Source organism: Astatotilapia calliptera, chromosome 8 (genome assembly GCF_964374335.1).
Source record: "Astatotilapia calliptera chromosome 8, fAstCal68.1, whole genome shotgun sequence".
NCBI lineage: Eukaryota > Metazoa > Chordata > Actinopteri > Cichliformes > Cichlidae > Astatotilapia > Astatotilapia calliptera.
Genome location: NC_137429.1, coordinates 9,266,972 through 9,290,068, shown reverse-complemented (window position 1 = coordinate 9,290,068; position 23,097 = coordinate 9,266,972). Strand labels below are relative to the sequence as shown.

At 41.1% G+C, this 23,097-nt stretch overlaps 1 protein-coding gene across 4 annotated transcripts; it reads left to right on the top strand.

Moving 5' to 3' along the window:
• The first annotated feature begins 2,032 nt into the window (after window positions 1–2,032).
• On the top strand, window positions 2,033–23,097 carry sec24c (SEC24 homolog C, COPII coat complex component). Of its 4 annotated transcripts, XM_026178342.2 has the most exons (25): window positions 2,033–2,206; window positions 4,175–4,353; window positions 4,620–4,700; window positions 6,177–6,303; window positions 7,599–7,765; window positions 7,862–8,602; window positions 8,687–8,817; window positions 9,936–10,004; window positions 11,942–12,050; window positions 12,224–12,351; window positions 13,059–13,197; window positions 13,303–13,418; window positions 14,312–14,436; window positions 14,540–14,731; window positions 14,835–14,928; window positions 16,302–16,418; window positions 16,504–16,674; window positions 16,826–16,922; window positions 17,006–17,151; window positions 17,756–17,894; window positions 18,252–18,370; window positions 18,699–18,878; window positions 19,483–19,668; window positions 19,840–19,929; window positions 21,204–23,097. In XM_026178342.2, the coding sequence occupies exons 2-25, from the start codon at window positions 4,194–4,196 to the stop codon at window positions 21,342–21,344; spliced, it is 3,765 nt and encodes a 1,254-aa protein (XP_026034127.1). In that variant the 5' UTR covers window positions 2,033–2,206; window positions 4,175–4,193; the 3' UTR covers window positions 21,345–23,097. The 4 variants fall into 4 exon arrangements, with proteins under 4 accessions (XP_026034127.1, XP_026034128.1, XP_026034129.1 ...); XM_026178343.2 differs by lacking the exon at window positions 9,936–10,004; XM_026178344.2 differs by lacking the exon at window positions 4,620–4,700 and having other exon boundaries at window positions 2,038–2,206.

Below are 23,097 nucleotides of genomic sequence, written 5' to 3'. Positions count from 1 at the left end.
ATATCCTCCAGAAATAACCATCAGCACCACTCCCTCTTCAACCCCCCCAGCTCAGCAAGCCTGACCAGCACCCGCGGTACATGGATCAGTCTTCTTAATGGATGACTATCCAAGCTGACAGTTTCAGAGTGGGTGCTAAAGGGACTTCTGGCTCTGAGGAAGTAGAGGTTTGGTGCTGTAGCTGACTTTGTGAAAACTGTTACAGTTATTTCAATAAATGAGGAGCTTGGCTGATGTATTAAAGCTTCATCACATCAGACGTCACTAAAGGAAGGCAAACGATTAAAGAATTTGTACTTGACTACCTGATCCAAATTGCAAACCCATTTGAGATGATTCAAAAGAGAAATTGTCCTGCATTTTGCAAGCTCAAAATGCGGACAGATTTGGCAGTTCTACAGTGTATTGGCTTCTTCTGGCTTACATTTAGAGGCGCTGGAAGTCGGCCGCATGTGCTCACACATATTCAGATGGCTACCTCATATCACATTGTGATTATTTGATGAATAGCCAACACTCCTAACCGAGCAAGATAAAACCAGCATCCCTGAAAAGGGAAGCATGGGCTATCAGGAGAACTTTTTGGTGTATGTTCTGTATGTTCTGTATGGTCTGTTGTTAGCCAGAATGCTCAAAATGCTACAGAGGACAGGCATTTAAAAACTGATGGATTGGGGGTTTGTCGTCTTACATTTTTTGAGGTTTTTACTGAGATGCTTATCTATTTATTTATTTTATTTTATTTACTGGCTGTACCACAGCGATGATGATTTACACCAAATGGCATTCCTGATGTATCCAAGCTTCAGACTGGAAGGAGTAGAGTGGCTCTTGGCAAGAGGGAAATGGAAGGTTTACAAGATGGTGAAACCTGCTACATTATATGGTTTGGACTTGTTAGCACTGAAAAAAGACAGAAGGCAGAGCTCCTAAGGTTACAACAACACCACTACTATGTACATTTATAGCTACTTTTACTTTCTAAGTAGGTAAAATACTTATTCCACCAAAGGGGAAAAAGAATACTCAATATAAATAGATTCTGAAACTCTTTTTCAGTGCAACATTTGCATTGCAACTGTTTTGCAGCACCTATGTTAACACATAATATAGGTGCTAGAGTTCCATAATACAGTGTCTATATCAGGGAACGAGTTTTCGACACTAGTTTAAAGATTTTCCATATGCCAGATGCCACAAACCAAACCTGTTACCCCATGGGGTAAAACTTTAATTTATTTTTATTTTATTTATTTATTGGTATTATTGCAATGAAAATTCAGTTATTCTTAATGATGAGATATTGTCATGTATGTTGCGGGTCCTGAGGACAAATTTCATTTTTATGTGGAAACATGTAAATGAAAATGAAAAGGGACTAAATTTAAACCTAAATATACATTTCTATTTTTAAACGTTTTGCCACTACATACACATTTTTATTGTATTTTATTGTAAAACTGAGACTGAATAAACTCCTCAGGAAGTTGGCATGAAACTCACCATCCTGGAGGAGATGGTCGGTGACTTCTATATTTATATTGATATCTTTATTTCGTTTTCTCTGTTATATCTCTATTTTTGTATTGGATTTATTGTGTGTTTTATGTATACTGCTGTGACATCTCAAGTTCCCTCTGATCTGACCTTATCTGAACAAAACTGCTCAAAAGTGACTCTTTTTTTTTTTTTTTTTTAGTAAGGGTTGATTACCCTGACCCCAGCAGTACCCTTCCTCCACTGGTTTTTGGTCCCCTCTGGGCCACCACAAATATCATGAAACAGCCCCTGTTTAATAACTTTTTTTAATAACTATCAATGCTTTGATTAAAAAGACTCCCATTTTACATGTTAAATAGTTGGCTGCCGATACCGTATACCAATTACACCGCTGCCTTGTCAAATTCCCGAAGAAAAGGTGAAAAAACAAACCCCAATTCTTACAATGAAACCAAAACTCTCACACAGCAGCCTGAACAGCTTCCAGCAACCACTGCTGCGCTCTCTCGGAGGAAGTCACTTTGCGGAGTCCGGATGTGGACGTGGCACAGCGCTGCAGCAGTTCCGCTGAATGTCCGCTTCTGATACCGAGAAGGGATTAGTGAGCAACACCCCGGTACGACATCGGCGTCTCAGTTTGTCGGCCACCGGGCTTCAGAGTTTGCATCAAATCTAGGACAGCCTTACTATTTACATCACTTTGGAGGTAGGTTTAGGTTTTGATACGGTTTATTCTTTGCCCTCCCGGCTTCGCTGGGGATCTTGGATTTCGCTACGTTTGCTAATGCTTGGCTAATGCTAAGGCACTGCTAGCACCGCTCTGACGAAAAGCTAGGAGATTACGAGCTAACTTAGCATTTGGTCACAGCTGATGTGCTGTCATGATTCAGGCTGTGTGGTTGCTAACATTAGCATGCTGGGGTAGCTGGAGTGTGGTTAAATAAGGAACGTGTCCTGCTTTGACCCCTACTTAGAGTCAGAACAGTTACTTGTATAATAAGAGAGGCAAGTTGTTTTTGGCTCTTGGTTGACATGTTGTCCGGCTAATGTTAGCATTGCTAGCGAGCTAATTATAATGCGGCGGCATTACTACTCGCCAGATTTCACACTTTCCTCCTACAAAACAGTCTTTTCCCTACCTGGCACTTGTTTTTTTATTCTCAAACACCCTATTTCTGTGTGAGTTTTAAAAAGTTCTCCGATGTTTGGATAAAATTACTAGCCCAAACCTTTAGCAGTGCACCTTAGAACAGATGTGGGTCACTCGGTAGGCCCGACATAGTAAAAGAACAGTTACGGTTCCAGTGATTGTGTTTCTCGCTGTGGCACCTGCACTGCTGAATTATTCAATGGCCCCGCTGGTTTAGCTCGTGTTTGTCTGTCAGACGATACTGATCACTCATGTCTTATATTTTAGGCCTGTGTCCAGGAACAAAGTGAATAAAAACACCACTCACCCACATCTGTTAGCAGGGTTAAAGTTGACATGTGATGGAGTTATGCTCATAAAGTTGGTTTTCATAATTCAGCATTTGGTTTCTTCTCACTGCTTTATTTAGTTTTTATTTTATGTTATTGACGATTTAGGATTGACTTACTTTCCATCTTCTCATTTGAGATATTTTGAGTGTGGTTTTCATCACTTTAAGTATTAGATTTTATAAGTTGTTTAGAAAAGTCATGGCAAGACAACACTGACTTTCTGTGATGCAGACAGCATGAAAAGTTGCTTACATGCATTTTATTGGCTTATTTAACCAGCTTGACAACGTCTAAAACCCATTTCTTAAATGGTTATTTTAGTTTTCTAACTATACAGTCTTTAGATATAACTAGTCATAACTATTTTTTTAATCCTTTTAGTTGTCTACAATACTTTCTCTTTAATAACTTGTAAAACCTGTACTCAGGTATTATCTGATACTATCTTTAATACCACTTTCACAGCTGCAAAAGAGTTGCATAATAATTTTGCATTTTGTGTCTTTTTAGCAATAGGTGTTCGATATTAATGTTTGTTTACTTTCTTTTGGTTGTAATCTTTTTATTTAATGTTATTTAATTTTTGTAGCACATTGTGTAAAAACTCAAAAGGCTGAGGGTGTGGCCAAGTCAAACATAAAAAGCCAATAAAGGTTTTGTCACTGAACCAGGAAATGTTAATGTCATAAGTCAGTGGGATTTAAATAATAAATAAATAATAATGTCAGACTGTAGACAGTTAGAGTTTAGAGTCCTGCAGGGCAAAGCTCTTCTGTGTCAGTTTGCCTGTTTTTTAGTTCAGGTGCTTGGTGCCAAAAACTTCATTTTGGATCCATTATGTTTTATGTGGGTGTTAAGATCTTGTTATTTTAGTTAGACTTACTGTTTAAACTGCTTTGGAAAAAACGTTTTCTTAAACATGACAGTTGTCAGTAAATGTTCTAGCAGTATGTGCAAGCACTGCTGTGGACAGATTCCCCCTGCTCTTTGAAAGAGTCTGTGTCTTTGTTTCAGAGAAACACAATACCTTCACAACAGCCTTTATCAGTACCGTCCTTATTACAGGGGCTTTCACACTACAGGTGCCCTGGTTGTATTATTGTTCACACACACGAAGCAGGCGAAACAAGTTTAGTCCTTAACTATGACATCTAAGTAACTAACTGTATTGTTATTTCACAATTTCATCCAGATTTAGGGATGAACTGAGGATGAATGTAAACCAGCACACGCCAATGGCCTCTCCATATGGCCAGCCCCAGCCTAGTTTTGGCCAGCCTGGTTACGCTCCCCTGGATGGGAGCTATCCAGCACCCTACGCACCCTACAATGGCCCTGCGTCAGCCTATCAGCCTGGGGCTCCACCGCAAGGTAAAGTGCAGTTTGTTAAAAAATGTGCGCATGAGTGAGACATCCAGCAGTTCAGGTAGGCTGTACTTTAAGCATTCAGAGGGATATAACCTTGGAGTGTCCTACATGCCTCCTGCCATGTGAGTGATCATGTATGTGTGAGAAAAGCACAGCACCTGTGCATACTAATCTGATTCTCAACTGCCCTCTCCTTCCTTCACTTTGCTTCATGCACTTCTCTTCATCTTCTTGTATTTGCCTCCTTCCCCTCTTTTCTTCTATTTCAGGTTACTCTCCTTTCACAAGCTTTCCCTCTAAGGCTTTGGCAGCCAACCCAGTCTCTGACCTCCCCTCTCCTCTTGACTTAGGTAACCAGCTCATCTCTGTTTCTCACTCATTTCACACTTCATATGCCCTGCAATCATCAAATCCTCTCTGTACCTGCAGGTATTATTCTTCCTGCTGTGTCATTTTTCTCAGCATATAATTGAACATCTTTCTGAGACTAATGCCAGTGACGTTCAAGTACAGCAGCCAACTATACACCAACCTTTGTGTAGGCCAGAAATATAAATTATATCTCTGTTATGTGAGAGACATAAATTTAGTCTTTGAATCCACTGGTCATTACTTCTTTTGCTTTTGATTCGCTGCCTTTTGCACACAGAAGGTTTTAACAGCAGGTGGGGAGGGGGTTTCTGCACTCAAAGCTAGAGCTCTGCATCTCAGATGACCATATTAGAAATATCCCCTCCCTTGTTGACATTGTACGTAAGAGTAGAAAAAAACTAATTGTTGGACTTAGTCGTACATATGTTGACTTGATATTTGGTCATGTTTGTTATGAGCATCCACCTTTGCAACAATAGATATTTGGCATAATAGGTTCCCTTTAAACAAACTATTAGGGTCAGATTTACAGTCTGAATGGTGAAAAAAAAGTTCCTGTATGAACTTGTCTTACAAATCTGGTTGATACTCCTCAAACACAGCATTTGTTATCTTGGTTTTCTATCTGTGCAAACCCACGAGGGAAAAATATGTTTGGCTTATAATAGTGTTACCTCAGTTAGGGGTGGGCGATATAAACGATATACGATAGAAACGATATAAATTTGGCCAACGATAGAGATTTTGACTATACCGCTCTATCGCGATAGCGCATGTTGATGATGTCATCAAGCTGAATTAGTTTCAAAAATCTCTCAGTCAGAACATGGTATGTCATGTTTAGGTGGAAACTAGCGAGCTAACTTCCTGCTAACTTCTAACTCCGTTAAATTTAATAAATTCTGTTTTCATGGATGCCTGGATGTTAAACTTAATTGTTACACCTGGTAAAGCAGCAACGCTGATGATTTTATTAAAGATGAAAGAATTTAGACCGTTTTTAACTCTTAAGTGTTCGTTTGACTTTCGGACCTGACGGAGTTTTGGACCCAGATTACTCCGCAAAGCTCCTCACTACGGCAGCCGTAATGCTCTGACAATCCATCAAAACATTTTTAACAGATTTCTGCACTCCAAAATCAGTTTGAGGTCAGTAAGCACAACCAGAATTCATACATAAGGCACACTCGATTTTTGAGAAAATTAAAGGATTTTAAGTGTGCCTTATAGTGTGGAAAATACGTTATACAGAAGACAAGAATATATCGCGATATATATCGTTACCGCACGTGCTTCAAATTATACCGTGATATGGATTTTAGACCAAATCGCCCAGCCCTAACCTCAGTTATCTCAACATACTAAGGTTCATACCAGAGTTGATTCACGATTATTTGGTAGCGAAGTTGCTTTTTGTCACTATATGTAGTAATTATTTGGCTCTTGCATTTCAGGTCCTGTCAGGGGTCCTCCTACCTCTGGACCCCCGCCTGTCTCAGCACCTCAGCAGTACAATCAGTACAGTCAGAGTCAAGGGAGCATGCAGAATGGACCCCCACCTCCTACACAGGCACCACCCAGGTAATTTGTTTTCGCCTTTGCTGTACAAGTTTATTGAAGCAGTTGACAGAATCCATTATAATACCCCAGATACTAGTACTGAGACTGTCAAAATCTGGTGCTTTCCTTACAGGAGTGACATGTAGACTACAAACCAACCAAAGCACATTTTTAGAAACAGTGATGTGTTAAGGCACTCGACAAACTGCACAGAAACTGAAATTTAAGAAAGCAGGAGGTACCTTGGTTGCCAATACTCTGCATTTCTTTTTGTGTTTATCTGCTGTTTAAAAGGCTGGATTAGGACAGGTGATGTTGAGGAACCAGGTGAGCTTGTCATGCTAGGATATTGTTATCCTGATTGGATTTGCTCCAAGATACGCTAATAATAAGCTAAAAATGTGCATTCCTTGTAAAAACATGGACAATTTTGTAATCAGGTTGTCCTAATCAGTATGTTAGTTCAGTTACAGTAAATTTGAGGATACAGACTGAAAGTTTATATTTTATTTTAAAAACATGGCCACCTTATACTGTTTAATTGATAGAAGAAGCTGTGTCAGTCAGCCCTGACCTTCTCTGTGTGCACGTGTCAGAGCAGAGTCACAGCTCAGGGAGAGGACACTGCACAGCATATCTTCACAACTCACATGGGTATGACATTTATAAATATTCAAAGGTTAGATGGTAGAGGAGGTGAGGTACATAGTGTGCAGAAGTTGTTAACTTTCTGCAGAGTCTATCACCTCCAACCTTTATGTAGCCTTCAGATTAGCTCAAGAACAGTGAATAGAGGGCTTCGTTGAATGGGTTTCCATGTCCAAGCAGTTACATCTTAGCATTACATCACAAAGCATGATACAAAGCGCCGGATGCAGTAGTGTAAAAAATGCTGGGAGACATGTTTTCTGGAGTGACGAATTACACCTGTCTCTCTGGTAATCCAGTGGATGAGTCTGGGTTTGGCAGTTGCCAGGACAACTGTACCTGTGACTGCATTGTACCAAATGTAAAGTTTGGTGAAGGGGGGATTATAGTGTGCAGTTATTTTTTCAGTTTTTTTTTTCAGTCACTCGGCCCCTTAGTTCCCGTGAAAGAAACTCCTAAAGCTTCGGCATATCAAGCCATTTTGAACAACTTCATGCTCCCAACTCTGTGGGAACAGTTTAGGAATGGCCCCTTCCTGTTGACTGGCCTCCACAGAGTCCTCACTTCAACTTGATAGAACACCTTTGGGATGAATTAGAGTGGAGAATGCAAGCTAACATCAGTGTCTCCTAGTGCAATCAACTACTGAAAGAGCTTTGTGTTTTCAGACCTGCTGTCTCTCAGCCGTACAACCAGGGTGCTATGAACCTATCGGGGCCGCACCCTTCTTATCCCCAACACTATGGACCCCCATCCACAATGCAGCAGGTTACCAACCAGATGACGGGGATGCAGATCACCTCTGGACCACCAACCGCTGCTGGGCCAGGATATGGTAATTTGAATAGATTTGTTTTTCAGTTTAATGCATGCAGTCTTTTATTCTCTTTATGATATTTAAAGATTGTATTGTCTTTCGCTCTCTATTCAGCTCCACCTCACAGCTCCCAGCCTCCTGTCAGCACTGGGTACTCGGCCGCACCCCAGGCCTCCTACACCCAAGCCCCACCCCCTGTGTCCTCTGCTCCCACCCAGCCGCCACCTCCCAGCGGCCCCGCAGCTCCTCAGCAATATTATAGCGGCCCACCGCCTTCTTCTCAACAGCCATTCAATTCCTCTCTTCCCCCTACCTCTCAGCAGCAGCAGCAGTTCACCTCTTCTGTACCTCCACATCCTCCTCCTCAGCAAACCTTACCTCCATCCTCCTACTCGGGTCCGGTGCCTACACAAAGTCAACCTCCTGTTCCCCCAGTGTCCCAGGCACAGCAGTCCTTCCCTACACCCCAGCCCCCTTTCTCTTCAGCACCTCCACCTGTCAGTCAATCTTCCTTTGCCACTGGCCCTCCGCCTTCTGCCCCAGGCTCGTTTCCACCTCAAGGCCCCCCTCCTAGCTCTCAGCCTGGTTCTTTTCCTCCTCCTGGCCCCCCTCTAACCTCAGCCCCCTCTTGCCAGTACCCAGGTCCCATGCCACCCCAGCAGCAACCCCCTCCATCTCAGCCATCCCCCTATCACTCAGGGCACCATCCTCCTAGACCTCAAATGCCTCCCACTTCCATGGCTCAGAGCAATCACCTGCCTCCAGGACCCCAGGGCCCGGCAGGTCCTCCTGGGCCACTACAGCAGCCTCCATCTCAACCTGGGATGCAGACAGGATACCCTCCTCAGCAGAATGGTTAGGAGACGGCTGTTAAAGTAAAATCAAAAAGGCTTATCATTCGTTTTCTTTGTATCTCAGCTGTTTTGCTGTTTTCTGCAGGTGCTTTTGGGCAGGTGAGAGGCCCTCAGCCTGGGTATTCAGGCCCTTACCCTGGGCAACCAAACTATGGAGCACCAGCTCCTGCTCCACCTGCACAGAAAAGACTTGACCCAGATGCCATTCCTAGCCCGGTGAGCTGACACAAATACATATACTGTTTAATTCTCAATTGTTTTGGTTTGCCACACAAAACCAATTCTTAAATCTCCAACTTTTAGAATCTGTATTTGGTTGTAATGATGTACTGAGCTGCATTATATTGCGAGGCTTTCTCAATGTTCAACCCTCAGGGGAAATAAATAAATGTAACAACTAGGCCATCTCAAATTCATGGCCCAGGCTACATCCGGGCCTTTGCAAGTTTCGACCCACATATGGGTTTAGATTCTTTTTTTCTAAAATTTCACTCTTGGTTCTGATCCACACTTCATATGCAACATTTTACCAAAGTAGCGTTAGCAAGGAAGGTGGAACAAGTTTCTCAGTGTTAGAATTGTTGCATATTAACACATTAATACAGCGTAATTAAGTATAACATCACTTTTAACTATGATGTTCATATAATCTATAAAAGATTTCCCTTAAAAGTGGAATTTATGCGAAATCTGATGGTATTGCACTTGATTTTATAGGCCTAAGTGAACACTGAGTGTGAATGATTTTTGCATGCTGCACCTAGAGCTGTGTGATAATTCTGTTATTATGTGTTCTCCTTACAACTGTTATTTAGATTAATTTAATTTATTATAAAAGATTCAGAGTTTAGTTCAGTAATAAGAATTAAAATATCTCAGCAGTTTATTCCTAGAGTAAGTTTTTGAAGTGGGACCATTTTTACACCTGACAGCATCTCTCTCGGTCTAGAAAAAAGATGGCAAGTTGGTAAATAATGTGATAAATGCATGTGTGTTTACTCAACATGGTCATAAATTTGGATTTCATTGTAAATGTATTATTTTCATACTGCAAAGCTCTAGAATGGAAGAAATCTAACCTTTTTTAACTATGTAACCTCAGATTCTAAGCATGTTTGCTACCACTAGTTAGTTTAAACTTATTTCCACTTGAGCTTACAATATTACTAATAACTAATCAATAATACTGATGTGTTTCTGTCTACATAAAAGCAATGCTACCTGCTGCTGAGCTCAGTCTTGCTGATCTTTCTCCTCTCACACTCCTTTTTATCTTTTACTCTTTGTATTTACTTGTTTTGCACAATTTGCTGGACAAACATTTGAATGTAAAGCAAGCGTCTGACATGCCGGCTGTGCAGAAACCGAGACATAGAATAGATCCAGACGCTATCCCAAGCCCAGTAAGTTTCCTGTGTGCCTTTTCCTCTGCTTCATCCTCTTCTTTGTGCCTGACTGCAGTAACCCACTGCCTCCTCCTCCTGTCTTTTTCCTCTACTCCCTTAAAGTTAGCGATCATGACAGTTTTTTAAAAATTTATGTTATGATCCAGTTGTTGTGTCACAGATACATTTTGATATGCCGATATCTGATATGTTTTTAGCAGAAATGCCCAGATGAAATTGTCACAGCCCAAACAAGACACAACAAAGACGTAATATTTCAAGGGAAAGTTTAACATTGTAGAAAATGTTTCTTTGTGTTTTCTTGTTAAGAACTGGATGAGAAGATTGTTACGAGGGCTGTTCGATATAACGATATGTATCGGATGACGATTTAAAACATCTATCATTTTACGCTATCGTTTGTTTCGTGGTGTCGCAAAATAAACTGTTTACGGCAATATTTTTTCATCGTTTTGATGGCCACTGTAGCGGCTATATTAATTTCTTAAAGTTCTCTCTTTCTCTTATATTTTATATAACCACACTACGGACGGACAAGCGCCTGTTTTTATGTGTTGTCATTAGCAACAACGACGGTAAAACCATCGCGTGTCCGCTTGTTTATTTTCCACATAAACCTTTCACAATAGCTCAAGATCCTGTTGAGACTTTTCAAAATAAACTGAATTACGTGAAAGAGTATGCAGAGTCTTTACGGATGAGAAGCAAAAAAGAGTCGTCAGGTGCTAAAAAAATAAACCTTCGACTCAAATGTTAGAACAGGCTTTTCCCCCGCAGCACGCTGTGTAATAAATACTCACAAAGAAAACAGCGGCCTTTACAACTTGTGTCTAAAAATGTATAGTTTCATGCATCGCTTACAACACTCGACTCCAGGTACATGACGCCCAGCTGGAAACACTTCACGCAAGTCGAGCTGCCCGAGATTCACAGAATTTTCAGAAAATGTAAAATTTTTGTGATTTATATCGTTATGGGGACGATAGATGTCTTATATCGGGATATGAGATTTTGGTCATATCGCACAGCCCAAATTGTTACCATTCTCAATCTGGACAGTAGGTGTGAAACCAGTACATTTATCCTGCTAATCCTTTAACATAGCACAAATACATGAAATAATGATGAGTGTGAGTGTATTAGTTCCATACCATGACCTTTAGAGCTCCTTAAGTAACATGTTATTCTTTGTATAATTCATTCAAAAACTGAATGGTGAAGATGAGGCACATCTGTGCCATGACCCTTTAATCTTTAATGGTTTCCTGTCTGACTGATTTTTGTGGGATCTTTTCATCCAGTTTGCAACAATAAAGAAAAAAAAAAAAGCATTTTCTAAAGTCTCAAGCTGTCTCAAGTTTTCAAGAGACTGTCAGGAAAAATGACTAAGATGTAGTGCAACTTTTTGTGAAACTCAGATTACACATTAACAGCCTGTACACAAGGTCGTATAACCATTGCCCACCTCACTGTTTGTGTTTTTGGTCAGGATTTTGAGGCAGCTGGTTCTTAAGAGAACTTCTGTCTTTCAAAGTAAACTTTATACACCCACACAACGCCTATAATCCTTTTCCAAGCCCTGCATGCTAGCCTGGATTGGATTTACCATCAAGTCTCTTGCATTTAAGGCATGCCTTGATAAATCCTTCCCTGTTCCCGGGATTTAATTTTTTGTTTTAAATTCTGACAGAATGGCTTCAGCATGAATTGACTTTGTTTTTGTCCACTGATCAACACAGGGTATAGTTGTGTGTTAGTGGCTGCAAATCTCTGTGTGGGGGAGTTGTATACAAGTCTTTTCCTGCATGAGTGGTTTTCATGTGCCTCTTTTAATTTTTGTGAGACTCGGGGATAGTGTGTCCTATAAATGTCTTATATTGATGCTGTGATCATGTATGAACGTGGGCCACCTTTTGTCTCCCCCTCTTTATTAGATCCAGGTAATAGAGGATGACAAGGCTAAAACTACCGAGCCATTCACCACAGGGGTCAGGGGTCAAGCCCCACCACTGGTCACCACCAACTTCCAGGTTCAAGACCAAGGTTGTTCTCCTTTTTTTTTTTTTTTTTTTGTCCTCTCTGGTTTTCTCAGCCACAATTATCCTGGAGTTCACTTCATTTGTCCAAATAGTTAACAAGATAACACTAAACTCATTCTTGAAAATAATTTTTACATTTAGCATTGATAATAATGGAGCAACTGTGCTTGTGTTTAGGGAATGCCAGTCCCAGGTTTATTCGTTGTACAGCCTACAACATGCCTTGCACAGCTGATATGGCAAAGCAGTCTCAGGTGCCATTGGCTGCTGTCATCAAGCCCCTCGCCACGCTGCCACCTGATGAGGTGAGTGATTCCTTTGCTCTGGCGCTCTCTCATATCTCTTTTGTGTTGTGAATTCTGTAAGTTACGATTAGACAGGGTTTTTTTTTTCTCATTTGGAAATGCAGTATTGTATTAGGAAGAAAATCTCCTGCCTAGAGATTGAACTTTAAAAAAAAAAAAAAAAAGGCAAACAAGCTCTGAATGCAAAAATATATCTTTGAAAATGCTGAATGTCTTTGAAAATTAATATTCTATTGTTTATTTGTCCCATTAACAAGCTTCTTTTGCATTTCATCGTCTTCATCTCATCGGTATCTGCGGCTGCATCTTCTGCTGCAACAGTGGAACAGTTATTACTCGGAGCCAGATTTGATAAAAGATTATTTTTCAGGAAAAAGCCTAATATGTAGATAGTATCAGAGGATGCATGTAATGTCAGTGGGATAATCTCTTCAAATCAAAGGTGGGAGTGGCTGCATGACCCTGTTTCATGCTGTCATCACGCCTAATATATATCCATTTGGATTGGACTTTCATGTTGTGTCATCTGGGTATGAAAAACAGCTGTAGGGAAAAGCAGGCATGACTTATTTATTTTTAACTGATAACAGTTTGGTACATATTGCGTCTCGGTTGAGTAATTGTGTCCACATTAGGGTGTTTGAATCCTTTTTCTCGTCCTGGTGAAGTTTAGTTTCATCTTACTCTTTTCGCGAATATCTCCTCAGGCCCCTCCACTCGTGGTGGACCACGGCGAGAGCGGTCCGATCCGCTGCAACCGTTGCAAGGCCTACATGTGTCCATACATGCAGTTCATAGAGGGAGGTCGCCGCTTCCAGTGTGGTTTCTGCAGCTGTGTCACAGAGGGTGAGCACATGTGTCCATAGTGATATGTGAAAAGATGCAGCGTTTGAGAGACTATAAATGGTACCCTGATGTGCGTTGATATCATTTCTGCTTTTCCCCCCACAGTGCCTCCACATTACTTCCAGCATCTGGACCACACTGGTAAGAGGGTGGACTGCTACGACCGGCCAGAGCTTTCACTGGGCAGTTATGAATTCCTTGCAACTGTTGACTACTGTAAGGTAAGACCCACGATTGAAAGCTCCATGAGGGGAAAAAAGTCTTACTGTGGGGTTTTCATGCTTTAAAGTACCTCATAAGTCTGCAGCTGACTATTTACCATGTATCAATCATCATTTTTTAAAATTAATTTTATGGTTTAATAATAAGTGATTAATTCTCACTAAAACGTCTCTATCTCAGTATGATTAAATTATTAATGGGCCTTGGTGGATACGATATTAATGGGATGGGATCTTTAAAAAATATATATCACCAATGACAGTGGCTGATACTTACTCATACCATCATAGCGCTTATCTTATTTTGTATTTATTTTTAAATTTTCAATTATTTATCTTTTTAATATGGTGATATTAACAAAGAAACTGGATCTATTATGAGTCTTGTCTTAGTAAATATCATAATTCCTCTTATTTAACAAGATTAGAAACATATTGACTTAATAGAAGCTTTTAACACTTGCTTTGCTATTTAGTTTTTGTAGTTATTATTTAGTAATTATTTGGATAAATACATTAGAAACTTTTCTTCATTTGGTTAGATGTTGTTGATAAAGTATGAGGTTCTCTTTTTGTTATCTTGGCTGAACTTAAAAATGTGCAGTGGCTAAAGAAAAAGCCTGCACTAGATTTAGTATTTTTGAGCAAAAAATGTGAGTGAAGCACAACGATCACCATCAGACGGCAGCTCTAGTTTTCTTTAACCCAAGTAAGGGATTCCAGATGTGACATGCTTGATCAGGCTAGGACTGAGGACATGTAAAGTGGAAAGAATCTGAAAAAAAAAAAATGTTGTATAAGTCTTGGTACTAAAGTCCGAGACCACATCCAATTAAACAACGAGTAATTCCTGAATGTACCTGTGTATCTATTTATGGCTTGTCTGTTTACAGAATAACAAGCTCCCTCCGCCTCCAGCCTTCATCTTCCTTATTGATGTGTCCTACAATGCTGTGAAGAGCGGCATGGTCAACATTGTCTGCCAGGAACTCAAGACCCTACTAGACTGCCTCCCCAGGTACTCAAGCACACACCTGAATGAAGAAAAGTACTGTCAGATTTGTAGCTCATCTCAGGGAATGTGGTTTTGATTTATTTATGTATTTATTTTTTTGATTCAGGGAGAATCCCGAAGTGGAATCTGCAGTGCGAGTGGGTTTTGTCACCTACAACAAGGTTTTGCACTTCTACAACGTCAAGTCGAGCTTGGCCCAGCCCCAGATGATGGTGGTGTCAGACGTGTCAGACATGTTTGTACCCCTGCTTGACGGGTTCCTGGTGAATGTAAATGAAAGCAGACAAGTTATCGAGAGGTGAGCAGCTATAAAGTGGACATTGACACTTGGACAAATACATGAATAGACAGACGGTCAGACACATTGATCTGGGTTAATTACTTGCTGCTTGTTTTTCCAGTTTGCTGGACCAGATCCCAGAGATGTTTGCAGATACCAGGGAGACGGAGACGGTGTTTGGACCCGTCATCCAAGCGGGACTGGAGGCACTAAAGGTAAACGCCTGTCGTGTTTTGTGTCCAGGTCCAGAAATCTTAGAGACTTCTTGAAGATGAACATAAAAGTTAACTTTCAAACTTTGAAAACCTTTAAAATGTCCATTTTTTCTCACTTGGTACCAAACTGCTTATGTTATTAATGTAAATAATAAATAACCTTTTAATGAAATTTGCTTTTGCTGCCAAATAGTAACCCTCTGGGGTCCCGGGTATAATTGGCTGCTTTTTACTGCTTTTGATTTGACGTCTATCTTTCACCTTTAAAAGCAGTTTACCTTGCCTTGTTTGGTATCATTCTTTTCAGCACAACCTCACATGTCTGAATTTCCAGTTATATTTTCATTTTCACTTACTGTATTAACACAATTGATCAAAAAGTAGAAAAAAGTTATATTTTTCTGTAAAAACCACAAACATATTTAGCTAATTTCCCTTCTGTGGGACTAATAAAGGTTATCTTATCGAATCATTTTAATAACTTTAAATGCAAATATAAATTGTACATTTTAAAAATCTATGCACGACTTTGGCAAACAACAAAATTATTTGCAACTATTTACATAAAAATGCAGCCAAGGCCTCAGGCGTGTTTTATATAACCTCTTATAGGAGAACACCACAGGCCTTAAAGCAGGAGGTGTTTCTTTCGCTCGCTGTGTCATTGGTAAAACTTATAAAAATGCCACATGTGGCCATATAGTTTTTTGAAAAGTCGATATGGTACATTTTTCCACCAATAGCAAGAGGGTGTTTTTTGTCTGTCCTCTTTTTTTAGAGTGCTTGCTAGCACTGAAATGCAGTTTTTAAAAAAAATAAAAAAATTTCCCACCAGTGAACACGACGACAGTATTCAGGAAAAAACATTGTGTATATTTTTTATCATAACTCTGGTTCTATGTGGTCTATCGACACAATTTAAAAACTGCTATGTATTTTGAAGTCGGTACTTTCAACACAAGTTGAAATGGAGACTGTATCTTGTTGCCGTGTCTTCTTAAATTGGTCATGTGATTTGGACGCCCCGTCGCGTACGTTGATCCCAGAGGGTTAAAGCTACAACGATGGGCAGCTCTGAAACAAAACATTTGTTTATATTTAATTTTTGACTAAATCGATCTTAAAAGAGGGGCCTGTTACACTTATTTTCAGTTCCATATTTTTATTTTTGGACTCTTCTAGAGTAGCTTTGTGTTCACTGTTCAAAATAAACCCTGTTTATCTTATACTGCAGCTTTGTGGAGCCCTTTAGCTTATGCACTTTTTGAAACATTTTCCTAATGACAGCTTCTGACACAGAAAAGCAGTAGGTGGTGCTCCAGTGCCATTTATTTGAGTCACAGTCTGATGACCTGTGTCTTCTCTCCCCACAGGCTGCTGACTGTGCTGGGAAGCTGTTTGTGTTTCACACCTCTTTGCCCATCGCGGAAGCCCCAGGAAAACTAAAAAACAGAGAAGACAAAAAACTGATTGGAACAGACAAGGAGAAGGTAGCATGAGACATGACTTCATATTGTAGCAGGTCAACTTCTTGTGTTATTTCGCTCACTCTCTTTCCTTTCTTGTCGTCCACAGTCGCTATTTCAGCCTCAGGTGGGTTTCTACAGCTCTCTGGCTAAGGAGTGTGTAGCCCAGGGCTGTTGTGTGGATCTTTTCCTCTTCCCCAACCAGTATGTGGATGTTGCCACATTAGCTGTGGTTCCCGTCTCCACTGGAGGTTCAGTCTATAAATACACCTACTTCCAGGTGAGCAAAAGTCATTCTGCTCCTTCTTCAGTGTCACTCCAATAGATAGCATGAGAGTTTTGTTTCAATGTTCTACATCCAGCCACTTTGAAGAAAACATTGTGAGTCAGCACCAGCTGGATTGTATAACTATGTGCTTTCTTTATTGCAGGCCCAGTCGGATCAGGAGCGATTCTTAAACGACCTCAGACGAGACGTTCAGAAACTAGTTGGGTTTGATGCTGTTATGAGGGTGCGAACCAGCACAGGTGAGACTTCAGCACTTCAAAACCAACAAAAAAGGGCTATAGATGTAGCATGTAACAGCTGACTTTAATTTCCCTCCCCTCAGGCATCCGAGCAACGGACTTCTTCGGCTCCTTTTATATGAGTAACACCACAGATGTGGAGCTGGCAGGTCTCGACTGTGACAAGGCCATCACTGTTGAGTTCAAACACGATGACAAGCTCAGCGAGGAGACGGGGGCACTCATGCAGGTGTGCATGCTTGTAACTAAATCCTCAAAGGAGAGTGTAAACAAACCAGGCTTTTCAAAGGGTTTAAAGTTCTTACAAATGGCAGCAACGATGATTTAGTAAAGCATCTGGCATCACACTGTGTTTATGTCAGATGGATAGAGTTCTCCTCTGCAGATATTTTATTTAAAAAGGGGCGAGTACAGTTCGCTTGCTCTCCTGTGAGTTATCTCAGTGAACTCCAGGATAAATGTCATGCACTGCAGCTGTCGGCAGCAGTCTTTGTTCTGTTCTGCAGCCTTGGTGAGCTCTCATTGAACCAGTTCTCCACCTGCTACAGGAGGTAGTTAACGTCGCCCTCAAACTCAAAGTGGATCTGCAGAATAGAACAAGGGCTTGTCCTCTAGATCAAGGATAGGAAAGACTGAGGCTAGCTGTTTAGAAATGAATGTTCAGATAAAGGTAATATAGAAAGTTGCCAAATATACTCGTTTGATGTGGAGGACTGGTGATTGTGGTTACGTTTAAGTGGTTTCAAGAAGAGGCAACGTAAGTCGCACAGCATTGCTGAAGTATGAAAAGTTTTGTGTCTCTGTTCATTCTAATAAAACCTGTTTCCTCGCAGTGTGCCGTGCTGTACACCAGCTGCAGCGGCCAGAGACGTCTCCGCGTCCACAACATGGCCGTGAACTGCTGCTCTCAGCTGGCTGACCTGTACCGCAACTGTGAGACAGACACAATCATCAACTACTTCTCCAAATACGGTGAGTTTTTGTGCTGTGGAGGAGTGTGAACTCCTTAAATGCTCTCTCTCTCTCCCTCCAGTGTTCTCTAACGAGGTGTGAGTGGAGAATTGAATGAATAACATTTTCTAAAAATAATACCAAACAGTGCTGAGCTGCTCCTGCGGAGCTGCAAATTGCCTAACAGTAGTAAGCTGTAGCTCCTCTTGAGAGCTTGCTGTTATCAACAACTTTCTAAGGTCACTGACTGAAGGGAAGCAAAGACGGTAAATGTTAGATATCTGAGAGAAAAGTGGTTGCAGTTAATTTCATTTAGATGTCAGTGTAATGCACCATAGCAGGTGATACATGAGTGCGTGTGTTTTTGGTTTCTTCCAGCTTTCCGTGGCGTTCTCAGCAACCCCACTAAGGCAGTGAGAGAAACTCTTGTGAACCAGTGTGCTCAGATTCTGGCGTGCTACAGGAAGAACTGTGCAAGTCCCTCATCTGCTGGTCAGGTACTGTGAAAGCATCCACATCCACACACGGTTCACAGAGAGACTCAGAACTGAATGTTTAAAAGCTGCACTGCACTCAAACGAAACACAAGATGATGATTGTAATCACTGTTTTCATGACGCTTTTATGGATAAAACAACAGATGAATAATGGAAGATAAAATACAAATGAATCAAATGAATCCCTTTCCTCGCTATAATCTATATCCGTTTCATATCAAACCCACAAAAACCTGCCTTTCTCATAAACTGATTCAGCATATTTACTCGTCATTAGGCGTTTGAATTGATGACAGTGGGTTTTTGTTTTGTTTTCTTCGTTCCCCAGTTGATTCTCCCAGAGTGTATGAAGTTGCTCCCAGTATATCTGAACTGCGTGCTGAAGAGTGATGTGCTGCTACCTGGAGCCGACGTTTCATTGGATGACCGAGCTTACCTTAGACAGCTGATCAGCTGCATGGATGTTGCAGAGAGTCACGTCTTCTTCTACCCCCGCCTGCTGCCAGTGGTGAGACCGCAGACAAAGGCCCCCAAAAATCTAATCTGTTCACGTTCTCGGCTGGATGCTTTGGCCACAAAAGTCTAAAACTGGGGGTAACACTAGAAATAAGTTCATATATGATATGGCCACTCTGATGCTGCTCACTTGGTCAGTGCAACAGCCTGTTTTATGAAGCCAAATGCAAACAAATGAATACAGTGATGCTCTCAAAGAGCACACAGTGAAATTGCTTTGTGTTTTTTGACTATATTGGCTTTGATATCTGTCTGGTATCATTCGTTTAAATATTAAAATTTTAGTGAGGTTTATGGCTAAATAGTGTATGAATACAGGATTCAGATCATCAGAAAAACCCAAATTCTGTAACATGTGACCACTCTGAGGTAGCTGTGGCTCAGGACGTAAAGTTTTGAGGTGTTCTTGGCAAGATGCTGAACACTGCATCCTTGGTGGTGTGTGATATGTTAAAAAGCCCCAGAAATACAATTCAAATGAAATTATTTCTGTTTGTTGTTAAAATGTAAGCTAGCTTGAACTAAATCTACCACCTGATCAGCAGGCTGAAATGCCAGCAGACAGTAGCATCTAATTTTTTTTGTTCATCTTCCAGATGAAATTGGAAAGCGGTTCGTTGCCAGTGGCAGTGAGGGACTCTGAGGAGAGGTTGTCAAAAGGAGGAGTTTACCTGCTGGAGACCGGGCTCCACCTTTTCCTGTGGGTGGGAGCCAGCGTTCAGCAGGAGCTGCTGCTTAACATCTTTGGCACGCCGAGCTTCAGCCAGATCGACTCAAACGTGGTATTGAAGAGAGTTCTAATGAAAGGCTAACAAAATCAGTCATCCTGAATGTTTAATGTGAATTTTACCACAACATAAACAGTTTTATAATAGTGATATTACAGTTGTTTCCTGTATTGTAATGGTTTAAAGTATAATATATTTTCTGAATGTTTCTGCTTTTTGTTTCAGACAAGTCTGCCTGTTCTTGACAACCCCATCTCTCAGGCTCTCAGAGAGCTTATTTATTCTTTCAGAGCACAGCGATCACGATACATGAAGGCAAGTTTTCTCTTCCTTCTTTTACCCCATAATGTTTCTGAAAAGGAGCCTGTTATGGTTTGGGCAGCTTTGCATGATTCATAGTTCAAAATAATCCTTATCTCGCTTATACTGGCTCTTAGTGCTACCCCACAGGCCATTTTTAACTCCTCTCCTTTTAAGCCTGCTTTTCCCTGATTGGCTGCTGCTCCTAAACAGAAGGTTTGAAAAGCAGCTGAGTGGAGTTTTCTGTGATGCGTGACTGAGAAGACTGTTTAAGGATACCATCTTTGTGGCATCATTCAGGTCCAAAAACATAAAACAAACTGTCTAAACTGAGAATTTAAGGCAGCTTGAAACCTGAGCTTTTGGTCAACAGGAGTTATTTTTACATCTGCTGACCTCATTATTGGAAACTCTGGCCATGTTAATATGAGAATCCACCACTGCAACAATGTCTACATGACAGACAATAAGAAAATGTGCAACAGGTGCACTTTAAACAATTTGCATGCTACCTCTGTTGAGAAATAGATTTTTCATCTTCTTCTTCAAGTTGCCCCCATCTCACCCTATCCCTATTATCCTCCTCTGTCACACCACCGCTCTGCAGCTCCTCTACTGCATCCATTAATGTCCTCTGTGGTCTTCCACTTTTCTTCTTGCCCAACAGCACCAGTATATTCACCATCTTTCCTCTGTACATGTTAAATCCATCACAGCCTTGCCTCAAACTTTGTCTCCAAAATGCTCAACCTGAACTGTCTCGAGACCATCTCGTAAACCTTTCTTGTCGCTCTTTGTGCTATCCTTTTGTCACAAATCACTCCCAACCCTCGTCTCCACTCACTCCACCCTGCACGCACTCTCTTCTTCAGTTCTTTTGTGCACTGTCTGCTGCTTTGGGCGGGTCAGTCCAGTTATTTAGGTGGATAAATGTCTTTTTCTAACTTCTGTAACGCAGACTTCCCGATACGTGTATCTAACCTAGTGTTTGGTCCTAATTGGAAAGTTAGGAGATAAACAAAGAATTAAAAGGCAGCTATTTTTAATAATTGATGAAACATTTAAGTGAATATTAAAACGGAAAATCTCAAACTCAATTTTTTTTAATTTCATGATGTAAGTTTTAGGAGATGCTTTGATTTTTTTTTTTTAATACACTTTTATGTTTGTCTTGTTGCAATAATTGTGAGCTGGATGCTCAATACGTTATTTAATTGTATTTTTTATGGGCACATTTTGTATCAAGTCTGCCTCCTCTTTCTCACACACCTTTCTCTGTCATTTTGCAGCTGATGGTGGTGAAGCAGGAAGACAGGGCCGAGCTGATATTCAGACACTTCCTGGTCGAAGACAAGAGCGCCAGCGGGGGAGCGTCATACGTAGACTTCCTGTGTCACATGCACAAGGAGATCCGCCAGCTTCTCAGCTAGGCCCCCCCCACCGCAAATTCCCACCTTCACCTGTATGAGCCCCCACCACTACCACCACCACCACACAGATCCATCCCAGTCACCTTTTCATGTGAAAGAAAGCGCTTGATCTTTTTTCCTTTCCTTTTTTTTTTTTAAACCTAATAAACTAAAGCTCCCCTTACTGTCTGTCAGCTGAGCACCAGAGACCAGCTGGTAGATCACATGTGTGCGTGACAGTGCGAGTGTGTATCTGTGTGTGAGTGAGAGAGAGAGACATAGGGGGGATCTGATGTTAATAAAGCTTTACTCTGCCTCAAATCTGCTGCTCCACAGCAGCAGGAGCGAAATAACTTATGAGGGAGAGTAATGTACATACAAAAATGAACAATTACGTATGCAACAGACTGACGGAGAAGGCGGATGCCGGCTGTAGTTGGTGTAATGTCTGTATTAAAAGCACTGAAAGGCTGTTTGGGTGCATGAATGACTCTTGGATAGAAAACACTTTTTATATGACTAAATCCCATTACAGTAAAGGACATAGGGAATTGAATAAATGCTGTTCTTTCTGTCTCTCATCCACTATAATCATGGCCTTAGTACCCCCTTCCTCCCCTTCTGTTCCCATGCTGCTCCAATCATCCGTAATGTGTGAGTGTGTGTTTCCAGATGTGAGAGGATTAGTGACCCATTGCCCAGTTTTGTTTTTTAAATCTCCTGCTGTGTCTCCAGGTGCGAGCATCTGACTTTAAGCCCTAGATTAACAACTCAAACTGGAGTCTGATGTGATCTTACCAACAGTAAGCACTGAAAATAAAGGTGCATGTAATTTCTGTGACTGCTGAATCGCTACAGTAATCGGCAATTCAGATTGGTTTCAATCAGCGTCAGTTGAGTTTCGCTCACCGGGGCGAGCATCTGTCTCTCGAGACTGTCATGAGAGGAAGCTCTCATTATTTCCAGGTCTATGCAGCACTGAGAAAAGCCAGAGACAAACTGAAGGGGAAATGAATGAGGCGTGTGAATCTATTATTTTAAGCGTCACAGTGAGGGGAAACGTGCTCCCGATCGCTTTGTTTGTTGGGCGATTGTTGAAGGCGAGTAGTGCTGCAGACTTTATATTAACAGAAGGCGTTGATGTCCGGGTCTGTCTGAAAGCAGGCAGGGATGAGCACAGAGCGGCAGCAGACGTGTGAACACCAGTGAATGTTTGCAAAGTTTTGGGTTGCCTCCACACTGAGAAGTTGACAAGCTGTTCAGTGTGTAAATAAAATATATAATCTGTACAGAATTAATAGAAAAATAACGATTTTAAAGGCCTGCCTGAACGGCTGTGGTTTGTTGATGGTTGATTTGTGTCACAAATAGCCTAAATATAAAATCATGGCTTTTACTGAGGAGAGGAAGACGTGGCTTTTCTCTTTTTTTTTTTTTTTTCCTTTTTCTTTTCTCGATATGTCTGCGTGAATGTGAGGTGTGCGATTGTGTGAATGTGGGGTCGGTCCTGGTGAATTTCTCCTGAGGAACAGAGGGATCAGCCAACACACACACACCACCCGTGAGGTTAAACTCGGTCTTCATTTATCACTTTGTTCCTTTTATAACGACGTGACTTTGTGCTCTGTGTGTGTGTGCAGCCCTCTGTTCCGTCTTTATGTTCACTGACTTCGATTGACCCGCCGTCTTGACTGTAATCATAATTTCTGTTCCTTTTATTCTTTTTTTTCATTGCCTCTTGGGACTGCTAATAAAATGATTGTTTAAAGTGAAA

Excerpts from the sequence above, each read along its gene's own strand:
- sec24c (XM_026178342.2), top strand. The coding sequence starts at position 4,194 with ATGAATGTAAACCAGCACACGCCAATGGCCTCTCCATATGGCCAGCCC. Across the intron at positions 10,005-11,941 it reads CAGACGCTATCCCAAGCCCA|ATCCAGGTAATAGAGGATGA; the intron begins GTAAGTTTCCTG and ends CCTCTTTATTAG. Across the intron at positions 19,669-19,839 it reads GCCAGATCGACTCAAACGTG|ACAAGTCTGCCTGTTCTTGA; the intron begins GTATTGAAGAGA and ends TTTTTGTTTCAG.